The 18935-nt window shown below is 44.0% G+C and overlaps 1 protein-coding gene across 1 annotated transcript in view; it reads left to right on the forward strand.

The window, feature by feature from the left end:
* Nucleotides 1-18935, forward strand: part of LOC138582916 (alpha-N-acetylgalactosaminide alpha-2,6-sialyltransferase 1-like) — a 376181-nt gene that overhangs the window by 340266 nt on the left and 16980 nt on the right. Inside the window, exon 6 of the mRNA XM_069654669.1 lies at nucleotides 7573-7662. Coding sequence (XP_069510770.1) covers nucleotides 7573-7662 — 90 coding nt within the window. The remainder of the gene's footprint in view (nucleotides 1-7572; nucleotides 7663-18935) is intronic.

The raw sequence follows: 18935 nt of genomic DNA on the forward strand, positions 1-18935 counted from the left end.
CTGATTGAAAGGGGTCAGTTGTTTTTGCCTCTTTTTGCCATGTCTGCAGTTCATCCAACAACATTGATCCGTAAAGTTTGCCAAGCACATCTAGTAGTGCAATTGGCCTATAGTTTCTCGGATCGTCCCTTGGGCCCTTCTTATAAATTGGGACGATGTTTGCAGTCTTCCATGTCTCCGGAATGGTTCTCGAAATCCTAGATCTTCTAAAGATTTCTGCTATTAATGGGGCCCAATTTTCAGCATCCTGCTTCAGAATGGCGTTGGAAATGCCGTCAGGTCCGGGGGCCCTGGAGTTATTTAGTTTCTTGATCTTAGACAAAATGTCCTTCTCTGAGCATTCTGTCCAGTTAGCCTCTTCTTGGATAATCGTTGTTACTTCCCCTGGAGTGGGGTCATTGTATAACTCGGTGAAGTGGTCACTCCATTTTTCTTCTGCGACACTGTTTGTAATTCTTGTGTCCGTGGGCGAGATTTTGTGTTTTATAATAGTCCAAAAATCTCTTGAGTTCTTTTTACAAACTGCTCTCAGCATATTCTCTGCGTCCATCTGATATAGTTTCCATCGTGTCGCTTGTAGCCAGGATTTATACAACTTTTTAGTTTTACATGCCAGGTCTACATTTGTTTGCGTTGGATTTGTTCGTGCAAGCCGAATAGCCTTTCTTAGATTTGATTTCTTTGTTCTCAATTCCTCATTGTGAGTATGTAAATGAATTTTGTCATCTACTCTTTTACGTCGTGGATGGAGATAAGGGATCAAGAGAGGCGTATAATCCAAGCTTGCTTTCTCTGTATTTAAGGTCGCTTGTCCATTATAGGCTTCCGTGATCGAAGTTATGCCTTCTGTTGTGATTTTTAATCGATTTCCTTGATGGTTTAGTTCCAGATTTTTCGACATTGTCACCAACATCTTTTTTTTTGCTGGCCATATTACGGTTAGTAAATTATGGTCACTGGCCGTAGTCTTCACTACCTTGAAGCTTGTGATTAGGCGATACAACTCTTTAGAGGCAAAGATGTGGTCAATTGTACTTCTTTTACCCGCGCTTTCCCATGTTGGAATTCTGGATTTGGCTAAGTCTAGGGAGTTTAGATTGTACAAGTCCCTGGAATCCATCAGTTTGTCCCATGCCGCACCTCTCGTTGTTGATTGAGTGTTGCTCATATTGTACGTTGATCTTTCCTTCTCCGATACCGGGCAAGAGGCGTTTAAATCGCCACATATCAAGATGTGGTCCATATCATACATCTCTGTTGTATCTGTAAGGATTTTCTCCACCTTATTTAGAAAGTTTTTTGTCTTCGTTATCGACGGGTTCCAGTAGATGTTTAGCACCAGGATAAGATCTCGCTTTAGTTTTTTTTTTTGCCGGGGGTCCTCTTTATTCCATTCCAGCAATGTCGCCTGAATTGTCAGAGATGATATCAGGTTATGAACTATTCTAAGAACTCCGCCAGTTTTTACAGCTGTCAGCAAGCCTGAGGTAGGACGTCCTCGTGTTCCTTTTTGTGCCGGCGAGAGTGATACTTCAAAACCATCCAGGCTCGGTTGAGATAACAACCAGGTCTCCTGCAAAGTTATGAGGTCGAAAAGACCAAGGTTGACATCTCCTGGATGAGTCAGGTGAATGTGGCCTCTTGTATTCCAGGAGCCAAGAATAATGTTTTGATCCGGTTCTTGGGCCACGTGTAACTCCTTTAACGTCTCTCCAACGCAATTGTCAGATTGACGATTTGATTGCTATTTCCTCACATATTTTGTTAGTGCTGTAGAAATCCATGCCCATTTATTGGTGTTTTTTTCTGTTTCTTGCGTCTGGATCTGTGTTGATATGTTTCTACATGTGATACGTTTATCTTTTTCTCTGCGGGACTGTGTCAGAAACGGCCCTTTCGGGTATCTTGGGGATAGTCTTTGTGGTTTCTTATCGTTTTGTGTCCAGTTGTCTTGAGAGGAAGAATTTTCTTTGCTCTTGTCTCTTTCTTTATCCTTTTTCTTTCTTGAACCACTTTGATCTAATGTTTCTCGTGATTTTCGACGTTCATCTTCTTCCTTTTGCTCTTCTCTTTCCGGTGTGTAGTTGTGTTTTCTCTTTGTTCTAGTTCGTCTTTCAGTTACAGGCGTTGTCTTCCCTGGTTCTTTAGCGTTTGTCGTATGTTTACGTTTTTCCTTTGTGTCGTGGTCATCCTCTCTTCTGTGCCCTCTTTCTTCTGCAGTTGTTTCTCTTAGGGTGTACCCTCTTTTGGCTAAATCTCCTGCCACGGACAACAGCAGTTTCTTCACTGTATGAGATGTGATGTGGAGGAAGATACTATCCGTTCGAGCTTTATGTGCGAACTCCACTATATTTAGGTCGACACTTTTGATTTGGTCTCCATTTGGTACTTTTTGTATTAATCTCATGGTTTCTCTCCTGTTTAATAAAAGCTTTTCTCCCTTTTTGTCACTTTTTTCTAATTTCAAGGTACGTGATGAGTTACTCTTATGAGTAAAAATTGTTGATGTCCGGGTGGGATTGGATTGTGTCTGGTAAGCCGCAGGCCTTCTGTTTGATCTCTTATTTCTTTCTGAGTGTCTCTCACTTGAGCCCGTTTTTTCTCTTCTTTTATTTCGATTCTCTGGTGTTTTTATCCTTTTTCCATAAGGAGAGGTTTCTGGTTTGTGTTGTCGTGCATTTTTGTAGTATTGAGAGTGTTGTTTGTGACGTGTTCCGCTATTGGACGTGTTTCCGGCCCATTCTCTCACATGCTTTTCCTTTGTGTTCTGTGCAGGGCAATCCCTGACTTTTTCGTGTTCAATTTTGTTTATCTTTGTGTTGGCCACTCGGAACAACGTTTTCCTTTCTGGGGTTATCCGACTTCTTCTATAGCTTAAGTCGTCCGTTTTATTTATTTCTTTTCCAGATACTTTTGCTTGTAGCTGCTTGTGTTTGACCCTTTGTTCTACTATTGGCATGCTGTCTTCCGCAAATGACACCTTTCTTTTTTTATTAATTGGACGAGGGATTTCTGGTTCTGAGTTTTCAATCGAATATGTACTCAGGTCCAACAAGTTTGGCGAGCTCTCCTCCACCCGTTTGCGATTAGCTTTCATGTTTGTCTCTTGTAGTTCGCTTTCTATATTTTTGGTTTTTTGGGCTATGCCAGCTATCCATTTGGAAATGCTCAAATTTGCGTTTTTTTCTGTAGTTTGTTTCTCTTGTACTGTTGACCCTATAGTGCTTAGTTTATCTTTATGACTTGAACTGGTTTTTGAGATCTTCTGTCTCTGGGGTTGCGGGGTAATTTCATTTTGGTCCCTCATTTGCTGAATTTCTTTGTGTCCCTCTTTTAGTTTTTTTTCCGTTTTCTTTAATTTCATGTCGTTTTCTTTAGTTGGTGTCAGTTCATAATTGGTATCTGCTGTGGTTTCTATTAGTTCCTCTTCGTAGCTGTTTTGTCTGGTCTCCCTCTGGTTAGTTTGAGAGTAAGAGGATACTGCTTGTTTTTTGAACTGGAACACCTCAATTTTATCCGTCATGGTGCCTTGTTCCTTTGTGGAGGCCTTCCAGGTCTCTAACGTTGTTATGTATCCTTCCAAATGAATTAGCTTCATGTTGCATGCTGCTAGTACTGAAGTGTGCTCTTTAAGTGTTTCATTTATTGTTTCGTACAGTTTCCCAAAGGGTGCCAGAGCAATGGTCATAGCTGACATTACAGGTAAAATGTCCAAGTTTTTGACTGGTGATTTTTTTTCTTCTTTTTTTTTCAATGGAGTTCCAGTTTCGTTTTTCGCTTTATGTGGTGTGGATAATAGAACTCGTAAGGCATCTGTCGAGATGTCTAATTTTTTATGTTGCGGCGAGCACTTCTCACCTATAGTATTCTCTCTTTGTCTTAGCATTTTTTTATAGTTCAATATTGCCTCTGCCAATTTTATTTCTTCTGGATTCCACATATGGCTTGATTTTGGTTTGACCAAGTCATCCACTTTCTTGTCCTCTTTCTTGTTTTTGTTTTCGTTGTGTATAATCTCAATGGTTTTTTCCACTGGTTTGTCTGGCTGTATGTATCCCAATTTTTGGTTTTTGTTATTTGTTACCTCTGGTGATTCCCTGGCTTTATTGTTTCCTTCTGTCTGAATAGAGTTTGATATGACTTCCTGTTTTTTTTCAATGTCTTTTTCTGACGTTATTAGTTTCAGTGTTGATTTGTTTTTATCTTCCTCGTGCTCCTGAGGTCTGTTCTCTGTAGTTGTCTTGTCTATGCCCGTTTTAGTTGTTTCTGTCCTTTGGCATACAGGAGGTTGGCTTGGGTGCCAACGTATGTGTGATAGTAAGACTCCTCCCTCTGTCGATTTTTCTGTCTTCAATGGGTTTATTTTATTTTTTGGGGGGGATGGTGGAATTCCTGCCAAAATTTCTAAATCGGAAAGCTCAAAACGATTTACAATCGGAGGCTTCCCCAGTTTTTCAAAGAATCTTCCAATCGGGTTGTTAGACGGTGTTAGCGGTTTTCCCATTTTTTTCGTTTGCGGCTTTGGTGGGAATCTATTTTTCGGAGTCGATGCCTCAGTGGGATTGTATTTTTCCCCTCCTAAGCTTTTTGTTTGTTGTTCCATTAAAAGCTCATTTTCTTTATGACTAGAAAGTATTTGTGTTTCTTTTCTTCTTAGATTGTCCTCAAGTAACTGTTTTGTTGCTGATTGATGAGACTCTTCTTCTTGCTTCTCTAGTTGTAGATAAGTATGTGTTTTTGCCCAGTTATGTTCTCTCAGGATGTTTACTTCGTCCATGTCATCTCCTTCCAATTCATCTGAGTATGATAGGGTAATGTTCTGACAGCTAGCATCTCTAAGCTCTGATTGATTCCATTCCGGGCTGGGCAGGTCAGATCTCACTGTCACTGGATGAAGGTTGCTTTCGCATGTTTGAAGATCTTGTGGATCTGGTCTCTTATTTATCTTTATCACCTCGATCTCTGTGGGCTCTGCCGAGCCCTTTATATTCTTTTGTATGTTTTCATTTGTACTCATTACATTTGTAGCTTTGCACTTCTTTGGTGTACCATCAGGTAGCGTCTCCTCAATCCACACGGCGGTAGGCCCGTGGGCTCCGCTCCCCAAGAGCTCCACGCTCAGCCCTAAAACCGCTCGTGCGGGCTCTTCTCCCCTAACAGTTTCTCTGTGCCCTCTCAGCAAGTCCTCTGGTGGTGTCTCTACCTTCTTCTGCACAGTGGCGGGCCCGCGGGCTCCGTTCCCCAAGAGTTCCGCGCTCAGCCCTAAAACCACTCGTGCAGACACCTTGCTCCTATCTGTGACTTTGCACTCCTTCGCCCCGCCCTCGGCAGGCACCATCTCTCCCCGCACAGTGGTGGACTCGCTGGCTCCGCTCCCCGCGGGCTCCGCACTGGGCCCTGGAGCCGCTCGTTTAGGGTTTGTCTCGATTCCTCTCTCCCTCTCCCTTTCCCCACAACGGTCTCTCACATCACTACCGCTGCCCGCCTCACCATTTCCCCGTTCTTCCTGTGCGGGAGACGGCGGAACCCGCCCCGGTCCCTCTGCGAAAACCTCCCCTTCATCATCGCCGGCTTCGCCTCGCAGAGACCGAGACTGGGGTACATGTCTCTCCCAACTCCGCGGCCGCTCACGTCCCTCGCAGCCAGACTCCAAATTCATCTCCTCTCTCCAAGGTGAGTCGTGTTGGTGGGGGGATCTGAGGGGGGGGATTGGAGGAGAGGCTGTGCTGGTTTTCGAGGTTGCGGTTTCAGTTGTTATATTTAACGGTTTTTTTCGTGTTTCACTCAACACTGTTTCTTTTGTATTTTGTGCACTGCTCCTTAACATGCGGCCCGTTTCTTTATATTCTTTTGGCAGTGGGTTGTTACCCCCAGTGGTGTCCTCCATGCTGCCGCAAAACTCTCCCCTAGATGATTTTTTTGTTTGTTTCTTCGACAGTGAGTCGATTGAGATGTGTTGTAGTGGGGGAGGCGCGGTAGGGTGGGTACCCGTTTTTTGGTCCGTTTTTTGGTCCATTCCTAAATAAGGGTACCAACACTTTGTTTTAATCCTTTTCAAAGTTGCTGTACGTTGACTTTATTTAGTGCTCCAGTGGCCAGCGGCCAGACTGCCAGACTGCACCTCCTCGCAGCTCTCCGCGGCCGCTCCGCGGCCAAAATGGGTTTTTAAGCCCTTGTAGCAGTAAACACTGCAGACAGACTTCCACAGCAAACTGGAAAAAAAAAAAAAAATCTGAGTTTCCTGCCAGACTGCACCTCCTCGCAGCTCTCCGCGGCCGCTCCGCGGCCAAAATGGGTTTTTAAGCCCTTGTAGCAGTAAACACTGCAGACAGACTTCCACAGCAAACTGGAAAAAAAAAAAAAATCAGTTTCCTGCCAGACTGCACCTCCTCGCAGCTCTCCGCGGCCGCTCCGCGGCCAAAATGGGTTTTTAAGCCCTTGTAGCAGTAAACACTGCAGACAGACTTCCACAGCAAACTGGAAACTGGAAAAAAAAATAAATAAAAAAAAAAAAATCAGAGTTTCCTGCCAGACTGCACCTCCTCGCAGCTCTCCGCCTATATTGGTTCAGTCAGTTTGGACATTTTTTTTTGGCATTCAATTCTTAATAGCAAAGCCAACAGGAGTATGTTCTTAAGAGGGTATACTGGCATTGTGTGCAAAGCAAACATGAGTATGTTCTTATATAGGAATAGTGGCATATATTGGTTTAGCCTGCATCAAAATGTATGGGCTCAGCCAGAATTAACAATTTGTTTACACTGGCATATATTGTGGGGGAAGGTATCATTAAAATGTGTTGGGAAATGATCCTGTGCACTATAGGTGACTTGCATTGGTTGAATTTATTTCATTAGTCAGGCTACAGAACTGATTGCAAGCTACCCGGCATTTTGCCATTTTTTTCACAGAAAGTGTGGTGCGTAATGAACCATTTTAACTTATTCAAAAATATTCTCGGGGGGAGACCCCCAAACACCACTTGGTCTTATGCTATGCTCGGTCGCTCTTGCATATTTGTGGGAACTATTGCCACCCCTCCAATACAAAATCACCAGCCACTACTGTTTCTGACTTTCTAGCCTTCAAACAGGGATAGAACAAAGGGCCTGTCAATGTGAAAAGCACTTGCAACATCCGGGTGGATACTGTCAGCCTGTCATACATTAGTGTCAGCACACGCCTAAAACTAATGTATGTTAGGGGCTAGTCACAGCATCATGTCCATGTGTGCATAGCCCCCATGGATGTGCAGGTCGTCCTTTTGAATAAGGTTATCTTTGCACTTCTTCAAATCACCATAAACGTACCAAATAAAGTGCATCTCCTGTACTTTTTCTAATGCCTGATTATTTGGGGAATTAGCACTAGGTTTTTGTGACTTCATACTTTCTCATTATCGCCATCTTGTACAATGGGCATGAATGTATTTATAAGACAGAATTTAGGTAGTTTTACTTCAAGCTATAAAAGCATGCAAGTCTCCTCAGAAAGACTGTTTTATTGCTGGAATTTAGATATTCTTATCTCTAAACATAGTCTTGAACAATCTGTTTTGTTCCCCCGAGACAGACTCCGACCCAGGGCCTACTTTGGAGAGACATTCACAATGAAAAAGTATTTGGTGCTTCATCCAGATTTCATGCGATACATCAAAGCAAGGTGAGTATTGCTGCTCTGTCCCAGTGCTCAGGTGTGACTGTTCAGAGCATGTAGTGACTGATCCTAATCAAATCAGCTTTGCAGTGTTAACAAAGGGGGTCCTTTTCCAGTTCCCCAAAAATGGCACCCGGGAGACCACACCTGTGTCCACTTCCATGCATGCAATCCCTTCTGTGCAATGTGTATTGTTTGCACTCTGAGGCCGGTCTAATCCTGGTACTGTGCTTCTGTGTATTTTTCCTCCTGTAAATGCAAACAATCATAAATGCCTGTGGCGAAATGCATTTACACAGGTGCCTATGGAATCCACCAGCTTTGATTAGGTGCCGAAAGTTGTGGATTCTATAGGAATGCATAGCATTTACACCCGCATGAAGATCGCACACAGTCGGTGATGCTCCCATATGTGGCAGGCGGTGCGGATGTGGGTAATGGAATCGCACGTTTCAGTCTGTGTCCCTGCGCCACCTGACAAATGTTTTTGCACATGTTTTTTACGCATCCTTTACTACTCCGGGCAAATGTTAATGTTAATGTTAAAGGAGATTTGTACCGCACACTATCACCACCGGAGTGGTACCCTCACGGCTCTGAAAAAAGGGGATTGAGTTAGTGGGAATAAAATGGAAAAGTGTCGAAGAGCCATGCTTTTAGTAATTTTCTGAATTGCAGGTGGTCTTTGGTGTTTCTTATTTCTTTTGGGATGTTGTTCCAGGTTTTTGCGGCTAAGTGGGAGAAGGAGGAGCCCCCAAGTTTTTTTCTTGAAGTATGCTTTTTGTTCCAGTCGGATTTCATTGCTTGATCTGAGTTTTGTTGGCTTGTAGATTGTTATTTTCTTTTGTAGGAATTCTTCTCCTTGTCCGCTGATTGCCCTGTGTGTTATGCACATTGTTTTGATGGTGATGTGATGTTTGACTGGGAGCCAGTGCAGTGTCTTTAGGGCAGGAGTGATGTGGTCTCTTCTGGATAGTTTAAGGAGCATTCTGGCTGCTGTATTTTGGATCCGTTGTAGTTTCTTCAGGAGGTATTATGGTATTCCTAGGTAGAGGCTGTTTGCATAGATGATTCTTGACATGATGAGGGCGATGATTGTGAGTGTTTTGTGGGTGAAGGAGAGGAAAGGTAGGATTCTTCTTGCTGTTTAGAGAAGGAAGAAGCATTTCTTGATGATTGGATTTATTTGTGGTTCTAAGGTTAGGGTGTTGTCCATCAGGACTCCCAGATTTTTTACTACCTTAGATGGTGTTTGTGCGGTTCCCATTTCCGTTGGCCATGGAATGTAGGTGGGTGTTGTTCTCTTGGTTTTTGGATATAATCATGATTTCTGTCTTTCCTGGGTTGATTTTCAATTTGTTGGCATTCATCCAGTTAAAGACTTCTTTTAGACACTCGATTAGGATTGAGTGATCGTTTTAAGTGTCTTCGATTTTGTAGATGATTTGAGTGTCATCTGCGTAGTTGTAGCATGTAATGTTGTATTTCTTGAAGATTCTGATTACTGGAGTCTGGTAGATGTTGAAGTACAGTGGTGATAGTGAGGACCTTTGTGGTACTCTACAGTCGTTAACTCGTGGGGTAGATTTGAAGGGTTTTATCCATACGGTTTCTGTTCTGTCTGCTAGGAATGATTTAATCCAGAGTAGTCTCATGTCCGTTATGCCTATGTCTTCTAGTCTTTTGGTTAAGGTGTCATGGCTAACTGTGTCGAAGGTGCGAAGAGGTCGAGCAGAATCAGGGGTGAGGTTGTGTTGCGTTCGTTTTTAGGTCATCCCAAATGGGTAGTAGTGCTGTTTCTGTTCCTCTTGCGGGTCTGAAACCGACTTGTGCTTGGTCTAGCAGGTGGTGTTTTTCTACGTGTTCTTGGGTTAGTTTGTATACGTAGGTTTCAAGGAGTTTTGCTGAGTAGTGAATGTTTGAAATTGGCCTGCAGTTGGAGACATCTTCTACATTGCCACTTGTGTTTTTTAAAAGCGGTTTGATAAATGCCGTTTTGAAGGCTCTTGGTACAGTTCCTGTTGCTAGTGAGAGAATTAGGAGGTTTCTGTAATATTCTGATAGTGTTCCTTGTGCAAGGATTGATTTGTAGATGTCATGGGGGCAGGGATCCATGGGTTATCCTGCTTTCTTGCTGTGTTTTACCAACAAGATGAATACCTCTGCTGATATTTCAGGAAAGTTTTGGAGTTTGTGCTGTGGCTCTGTGTTAGGTCTGGTTGGTTGAATGTTGTGGTTGGTTGGTTTGTTTTGTATGATTTGTCAGATATCGTTGATTTTGTTCTTGAAGTGGTCTGCAAGGTTGTTGCAAAGTTTCTCTGAGGGGATTGGGGTGTTGCCGCAGCCTGGTGGGTTTCTCATTTCTTTAATGATGTTGAACATTTCTTTTTGTGTGTTGGTGGCCTTGGTGATTTTGTCATCATAATCTTGTATGTGCTGATTTGTTTCTGGAACAGTATTTTTTTTCTGAGTTGTATTCTTTCCTCCATTCCAGTTCCATCTTCTTGTTGTCATTTTTCATGCTGCTTAGTAGTGGGGTGAACCATTTTGCCATTGCTCTTTTTTTGATGGGGTGAATGGTTTTTCTGAGGCGATCTTATCAATTGTATCAGCAATCCATTTGTGTAGTAGTTCCACTTTCCCGTCTAGGTCAGCCAGCTCTATTTCTATAGTTGAGGGTTTGGCCATCTCTAGTTGATCAAATAGGTTGCTTGCTTTGATGCTTTTCAAGTTTCTTTTTGTGGTGGTTGTGAGTTTGGGGGGGTTGGTTGCAGACTTGAGTTGGTAGTCTGATCACGAATGGGATGATGAGATAGCCCCTCCAAAGTATTTGTATCGGCGGTGCCGTGGTGATGAGTTTTTCCTTGGCGAAGATTGCATCAAGGGTGTGTCCTGCCGAGTGTGTTGCCCCTTTGACCAGCTGTAGTAGTTTCATCATTGTAAATTGTCCAATCAGTGAGTTTTGGGAGTTGGCATGACTTTCTTCAAACTAGATGTTGAAGTCCCCCAGGCTGATTAGATGTTTGTGCTTGATGTCTATGTTGGGGATGGCTTCTATGAAGTTATCGACAAAGGTTGCATCATATGTCGGTGGTCTGTACACCAGGATGTTTGTTTGTTTGTTTCTTTATTTGTAGCGTGCACCAGACCCGAAGGTATCAGGGCACGAGAACAAGAATACTTTAGGCTTTAGGATGAATGTTATGTTGGTCTTTGGGCTTGCTGATAGGTGTATGACCATGGTTTTACAGTTGATGATGTTGAGTGGTTCGTCTGTTTTTATTTTCAGGTGTCCTTTGAATGCTATTGCGATACCTCCTCCTTTTTTATTTTTTTCTGTTTACTTGAAGGCATTTGAAGTTGGTTGGGAGGCAGCTTTGGAGTGTGATTTTGTAGTTGTCGTCCAACCATGTTTCTGTTGTGAATAGGATGTCAATGTCGTTGTCATCGAGTAGGTCACAGATCTCTGTTGAGTGTTTTCACATGGATCTTGCATTTTATTAGATTGCAGTGGAGTTTGGAGGTGTAGTTTGGTTTGGGCTTTATTGTTGGGGTTATCTTCTGATCGGTGTTGAGGTTTCCTTTCTGGTCGATCTCTAGTTGAGGTGTTGGTACCGGTGCGTCTGTGTCGTCGAAAAGTTCTTCTAGCTTCTGTCTTGGGTTTTTGTTTTCATCAGGTTCTTCTTCCAAGAGTTGTGGGTGTCGTGTGGAAGTTCCTCTTGTTTTGGTGATGTAAAGTGTTATGGCGTCGATTATGTTTTTATTGTTTCTAGTGTTGTCCGTCCTTCTTCTGCCTAGTTGTGTTTGGTTGTTTGCTGTTGCTGATTCTAGCGTTGGGTTTGGTTCGTTCTGGTGATCGGTTGCTTGCGAGGTATGGAGTTAAGTAAAGGGATTTGTCTATTGTCTCAGCGTTGGTTCGGTTTTCGATCCTGTCTGTGGGAGTGTGTTCTGCAGTTGTGAGTCTTTGTTGCTGTTCTGGTGTGTTTGTTCTTTCTTTTCTTTTCCTTTCCCTCGGTATAGGTCGTTCGCGCAGCATTTTAAGCTTAAGAATTGTTTAGGTCTTTATTTGTTTGTTGATGCTGAGTTGATTTTTTTGCTTTGGTCTGGCTGTGGTGTAGTACTGGGTGTAGAGAGTTGTCCGCTACAAGTTTGGGCTCTGTCTGTAGGTGGTCTTGTCAGCTGGTGTTGCCGACTTGTTCAGTCGCTGTCTTGAGTGAGGTAGGGAAGGTAGTTAGGGGTTATATCGTTGGGCGTTATCGGTGGCTGTCATTAATGTCTGTCTCCCTGGACGAGGTTCACTATTGTGAGCTAGCTATGTGGGTTTAAGAAGGATAGCTACTAACTAAAGACTAGTCCTGACGGGCGTAACTAAGAATCACTGTGTCATTTTATGAGGCGTGAGCCCCTAATGACAGTATCACTCCACAGTAATCGGCCAGTAATTTCTGTCTCACTCTACAGTAATGCTCTCTAGGTGTGAGTTGGTCAGTCACATATGAGCGTCCTGTATAGTGGGACAGAGGCTCGCAATCAACAATGCAATCTGAAGTAGGGCACCGCCAGATTTGAGCATCCCGTATAGTGGGGGAGAGGCTTATGCTTGTCAGATGAAATGGGTGCAGTGTTAAACACAGTTCGGTTTGAGACACGGGTGACCAAGAGATTACAATACTAACCACAGCAAGATTTGAGAGTCCTGTATAGTGGGAGAGAGGCCTACGCCAAACAGGTCAATGGGTGTTGTACTAAACACAGCTGTGTTTGAGACACATGTGACCAAAAGGTTACAATACTAAACACAGCAGGATTCGAGACACAGGTGACCAAAAGATTACAATACTAAACACAGTAGGATTTGAGACACAGGTGACCAAAGGATTACAATAACAAACACAGCAAGATTTGAGAGTCCTGCACAGTGGGAGAGAGGCCCATGCCCAACAGGTCAAATGGGTGTTGTACTAAACTGAGCTATGTTTGAGACACAGGTGACCAAAAGACTACAATACTAAAAACAGCAGGATTCGAGAAACAGGTGACCAAAGGATTACAATACTAAACACAGCAAGATTTGAGAGTCCTGTATAGTGGGAGAGAGGCCTACGCCTAACAGGTCAAATGAGTGCTGTACTAAACACAGCTGTGTTTGAGACACAGGTGACCAAAAGATTACAATACTAAACACAGCAGGATTCAAAACACAGGTGACCAAAAGATTACAATACTAAACACAGCAGGATTCGAGACACAGGTGACCAAAAGATTACAATACTAAACACAGCAGAATTTGAGATACAGGTGACCAAAGGATTACAATACTAAACACAGCAAGATTTGACAGTCCTGTATAGTGGGAGAGAGGCCTATGCCTAACAGGTCAAATGGGTGTTGTACTGAACAGAGCTATGTTTGAGACACAGCTGACCAAAAGAATACAATGCTAAACACAGCAGGATTTGAGACACAGGTGACCAAAAGATTACAATACTAAACACAGCTAAATTTGAGAGTACTTAATAGTGGGAGAGAGGCCTACGCCTAACAGGTCAAATGGGTGTTGTACTGAACATGGTTTTGTTTAATAGTGTGATGTTGAGGAAGGCAGCAGGGGTGTGGATTATTATTAAGGTGTTTTAGATAGGTTTGATAATTGTTCTAGGCTTCCAGGGTGGAGTAATTGCTCTAATCCTCACCTAGACCACTCCTACCTTACTGGTCCCGGTCATGCTGGTTGGTGGCTGGCTACTTGCTTCCCATGCCGACACCTGTTGTACTTTCTGGAGCCGCCTCTGATGGAGCCGCCCTTTGCCTTGGGACCCTTGGCTGCAGGGACTGCATGGGCAGGGGGCTGCCTTGGGAGTGGCCCTTATGACTTGAGCAGAAGGCCAATCACAGACAGAGGGCGGGATGGGAGGCGGGAACTAGGAAGGGAATCAATGCCGCGGGCTGCGTGGGCTTCTGGGCTGGGAAGCTCTGCTTTTTCAATTTAAATCCAAAAAAACAACCTAATTGCAGGGTCGGGCTTGGACACACACCGCACTTACTTGCCTGGAAACAGGAAAGGTGGTTGGTGTGCTAGAACGGGTTGCTACACCCACACAGTGAAACCAGGGGTCCAATTACACACGGAGAGTGGGATGGGAGGCGGGGACCAGGAAGGGAAACAAGGCCACGGGCTGTGCGAGCATCGGGGCTGGGAAGCTCTGCTTTTTCAATTTAAATCCAAAAAAACTACCTAATTGCAGGGTTGGGCCTGAACACACACCACACTCACCTGCCTGGAAACAGGAAAGGTGGTCGGTGTGCTGGAACAGGTCGCTAGACCCACACAGTGAAACCAGGGGGCCAATCACACACGGAGTGCGTGTGTTATCCAGATCCAAAGTAAGACCCAATGTCTGGATCATTATTTCTCATTCTGTCAGAGTAGGACAAGATCAAACTTAGAACATGATTCCCTGATGTTCCCGAGACGAGATAAAACTCAAGCGCCACAAAGGAAGACATTCCAGTTAATAGGCGATATTGCAGAACAAATGCCAATTAAGAAATACCCATTGTGGACAGATAATTAGTAAATTAATATTGTTAATGAAATAGCAGCTATTTTGGATGAAAATATATGGATCTTTAGGTGGGTCTAAAAATAATCTTTGTAAGAGGTCAATATGGTCATTCAGTTGGGCCTCATTACAACTTTGCTGGTGTGGAATTACCGTATACTGGCACGTTTTCGCAACAGCAAAGTACAAGTTTGCCGGTGGGGTAGAGGAATTACCTCAAGCTAGAAGCTGGAGGTAATCCACGACCCCACCGGCAAAAATAGCCGGTACTACAAGCACTGGTATTATCAATGCCGGTATTACAGGCAAGTCCCCCATGGAGTATTATGGAATGGGAATTACAACTGGAAAGAGTTCCAGTAACAGTGTTACCATTTGCCAGTATACTGGTGGAATTACCGCCATGATACCTGCAAAGTTATAATGGGGCAAAATGTCTTAATGAGGAACTCCAACCATCGTCTAAATGCCCTTTTCCACAAAGGCCATGTTCACAATTGTCTTAGCCATATGCAGACATGATTCTGTCCACAGAAGTTCCAGAAAACTATTTACTGATAGCAAATCTTGGTACCTGCAATAGTCCCAGATTGAGAAACACTCTTACTTTTGGCCTCCAGAACTTCTAAGAAGGCCAGTATCACAAATGCTGTCAGAAAACAGTAGGCAACATGGATGGCCCTTTTATCAGGGACTTGAAGCTCACAACATTGCTTTCTACGAACAAATGGACCATGACCTATTTTATTGCAATCCAGCCGTCAATGTTATTCTTGAACATAATGTGGTGTAAGTGCTCAAATAAAGTGTGTCGCTGCCACCTTTGCTGACCTCGCTGCACAATGGTCTTTGTGAAAAAAGCAGGAGGAGGGGTTATTAACGGTATAGTGAGAGACGTGAATTCAACACCTGTGGTGGTGATGGGTGCAGGTCAGAAGTACCCGGTTGGTGTATGCCAAACTGCTTTCTATTCATTTTGGCAGAAAAACTTGGCAGTATGTTATCCATTGGGAAGAGCCCAAGATCTGATAGACTACTGTGCTTTGGGTCTGGTCAGTCGCTGATGTGGGAGAGTGTGACAGGGCTAAAGAGGAGAGCTTAGTAATGGCTCCAATGGTGTTGATGTGCTAATGGGTAGGCCTGCGGTGGGCCATCTGTGGGCCATGTGTATGTTTAAGGAGGTAGGAGATCTTAGAGGGGAGTCAGTTAGTTGGGGGGAACATGGGAATAGGCCTTACGAGGCGAAACAACCAGCAACCCTGCAATCAAACCTGTGGCCTCTAGCAGACAGGTCCCATGCCACTAACTCAAACCTCCTCTCTCTCGCTCTATCTCTCTCTATCTCGCTTTCTCAAATAGATACATTGTACCTCCCCATGCGCAACAAAACAAGAATCTGCACGTTGGCAGATGAGGGAAAAGGGGGGCCAGTCTGGAATCTCTACTAATTACGATAAGCTACAGGTTAAGGGTTATGAACGGTAATAACATTTGGTTCAACAAAAGGTCTGCTTGAAATTTGAGGACCAGAGGTATCCATTTCACTTTCCTTTCTATGCTGGTTAGCAGGCTTCGAGACGCCTCAAACCTCACACTACCATGCTCAGGTGCTGTACTCAGTGGCCTGCCATGACCTTTGCCCATCTGGGGCAGTACAAGGCATTTGTCAGGCATTTATCAGGGGTTGGGGCAGCTTCCAACTAACCCTAACAGCCTCCAGCGACCCCATTTATACCTGCTCTTTTTCCAGTTCCCTCTTTTCTTCCATTCTGCTGACTCTCACTGCACTTTTAACCGTCTTTAAGGACACATGAAAGCTATAAAAAAAAATCAGCACATACTCATATCAATGCAACATAATATGATGCTCCCCTTCCCTCTGTTCACTCCTTACCTCTCTCCTGTTTCCTCCTTCCCCAGATTCCCGCCTGTAGCACTAGAAAGCAGCTGTAGCGCAATGTAAGTGCTAGGGAAACAGCCAACTAACATGTGTCTGCCTGCCAGCCAGCCAGCCAGCCAGCCATCCATCCATCCATCCATCCATCCACCCACCCACCTATTCATTCATTCATTCATCCATCCATCCATCCATCCATCCATCCATCCATCCATCCATCCATCCATCCATCCATCCATCCATCCATCCATCCATCCAAATACCTAGATCGATACCCATATATGTGTTTGAATATACACAAATAGAGACAATTCGGACTTTCACTTGCCTATAACTTTTGAAATCGTGGACTAATGTTTACCCAACATTTAGTTGCTAATAAAGCTTTAACCAGACACACATCCCTTCCACCGCCTCGCCCACCCCTTCATGCAGGATCCCTTCCAATGCCTCGCCCACCCCTTCATGGAGGATCTCTTCCACCGCCTCGCCCACCCCTTCATGGAGGCCCCCTTCCATGCGCGAGTTAAGGACCACCCATGCAAGTCAGGAGGTGCAGACCCAGAAACGATGGAGGATAGAAGCCACAGCAACAGTCAGCAGTAGTGAGGGTGGACTCCAGAAAGAGAGGCGCTTGGACTTAGTCAGTGGTAGAAGTGCACAGAACAAAGTAGTGGAACTGTGGTCCCGGCAGGGGAGATGGTAGGTGGAAGCGTAGTGCAACTTGTGGCAATGTGTTGCGGCCGGGGCATTGGAATAGTCTAAGTGACTAGTAACTGAGGCTCCTATTACAACGTTATACCTGCACAGGGACATGAATGGACAAATCCTCTATATAGAATGGTGAATATGGTGGTAAAAAGTCGAGGAATAGTAAACAGATCAAAATAAAAGTAGTGGAACACCGCTCCTGACCGTTCCTGCTCACTTCGATCACTGAACTTTGTCTACACTCCTCCACAGGTAACCCCGGTTTACAAAGGTGAATCCCTTTAATCCATCTGAGAAAAACCCTGAAAGCTCAGTCCCATGCTTAGCTTGTGAATCCTCGGCACACACTCTAATGCCATCCACCCTTAGATGCCCACTCCAGCCTTGCAGAGGACATAAAATACATCTGATCCAGGATCTAGTCCTGCTGCCAGGCTTCTTATGAATTGTTTGGACTTGTATTATTCTAGTTGAAATGATGTAAGCCATGGTCAAACCTCCCACCTTTCCTTCGCTTTTCCACTGCCATGTAGTCAGGAACGGTTTTGGGCACCTCAGGCCCTGACTACCTCTCACACAACATAACATAACCATAAGATACCTTAGTGCTTGCTGTTTAGATCTGTGTGTGACCTGCAGGTTCGATTCCGGGCAAGGATGGGCTCCGAAGTTGTTAAATGAGTGCCAGATTTGGTTGAGAAATAATAATTGGATATAAAAACATTATTTGCTTAGATGAAAGCGCTATAAAAAACCAAATTATTATAACATAACAGGTGTATTTATAAACTGCACTTTTAACCGAGTGGGGCAGTGTATTTATTGATTGGGTATTTATAATGCACCTGCACAGCAAACGGTGTTTCAAGGCACTGATAACAGCTTCTTATATTTACCCAAACGAATGGTACTCCTTTCATCAACCTCAGAAGGATGAAGGGCTGAGTGGATCTCTGATATGTTTATATGTGCTTTACAGGTGCATATGCTTGCAGAAATGCACACCTACTCTCCATCCTCCAATATGCATCATTTTACCTTGTTATGCTGTATTTTGCTGAAAAGGAGCAGCCCAATTCACAGGGGACATCTGATTTAGCACGCTCAGATGATGTTTCTCCCTCCTTTGAGTATTTGGGCATATCAGGGGGCCTTTCTGGGCATTTAAAAGTGCATCCTGAGTTCACAAATGGGCTGCGCGTTTAAATGCCCAAAAATAAAGGTCTTCTAAATCATGACAGGGCAATTTCTGATCCTGTTATGATTTCTTTTTTGAAGTGTAACAGTCGTCACACTTGCGTTCCCATCCCTCAAACAGGGATGACAATGCTTTTTTTCTTGAGCTTTTCACTGAGACGTGCCCTTTAACAGCCCGTCTCCGTGAAAGGCGCACCCAGCAACCACGTGGTTGCTGGTAGCGTTAGACATGCACTCCCGACACTAATGCATGCAAGGGGACTGAAAAGTGCATCTTTGTACCACTGCCCAGCCCCTCCGGAAATGACCACGTCACCTTAGAGAATAAGGTGACCTGTGCAATTTTTGCAATGGGCATAAATAAAAAAAAAAAACTCATCCTCTGTGCGTTTTATATTTATTTGCGCTCCTTTTTGAGAATCTGGCCAACAGTCCTTGAAACTTTGTGCAATGGTTACAACTTTTTGGCGATGCTTGTGACTTTATATTGTGATGAGCAACTAACTTTAAACCTCATACTCTAGCACCTTTGTGCCACATAAACACGCACACACACACACATACACAAACACACCATAGCCACCACACACATGCAGCATAGCCGCCGCACACAGACACACCACATAAACATGAACACACACACATACACACACATGCACAAACACACCATAGCCACCACACACACCGTACCCACCACACACACACATTTATACACACAAGCACACAGAGTTTATGGTTTCGCACAATCTGTCTGGGGAACACAGTCTCACACTAACACTGTAGCTACTCATCATAAAGTGAGCATCCCTTCTCCAAGGAGCCAGCGGTTGGCTTCCCATTTTTACCAACTAAGGGCCCGATTCATGGAATTTTTTTGCATGGTTCAAAGTGACATTGCACTGCTGAAACAA

This window comes from Ambystoma mexicanum, chromosome 3q, assembly GCF_040938575.1.
Source record: "Ambystoma mexicanum isolate Mex_15411 chromosome 3q, UKY_AmexF1_1, whole genome shotgun sequence".
Classification (NCBI taxonomy): domain Eukaryota; kingdom Metazoa; phylum Chordata; class Amphibia; order Caudata; family Ambystomatidae; genus Ambystoma; species Ambystoma mexicanum.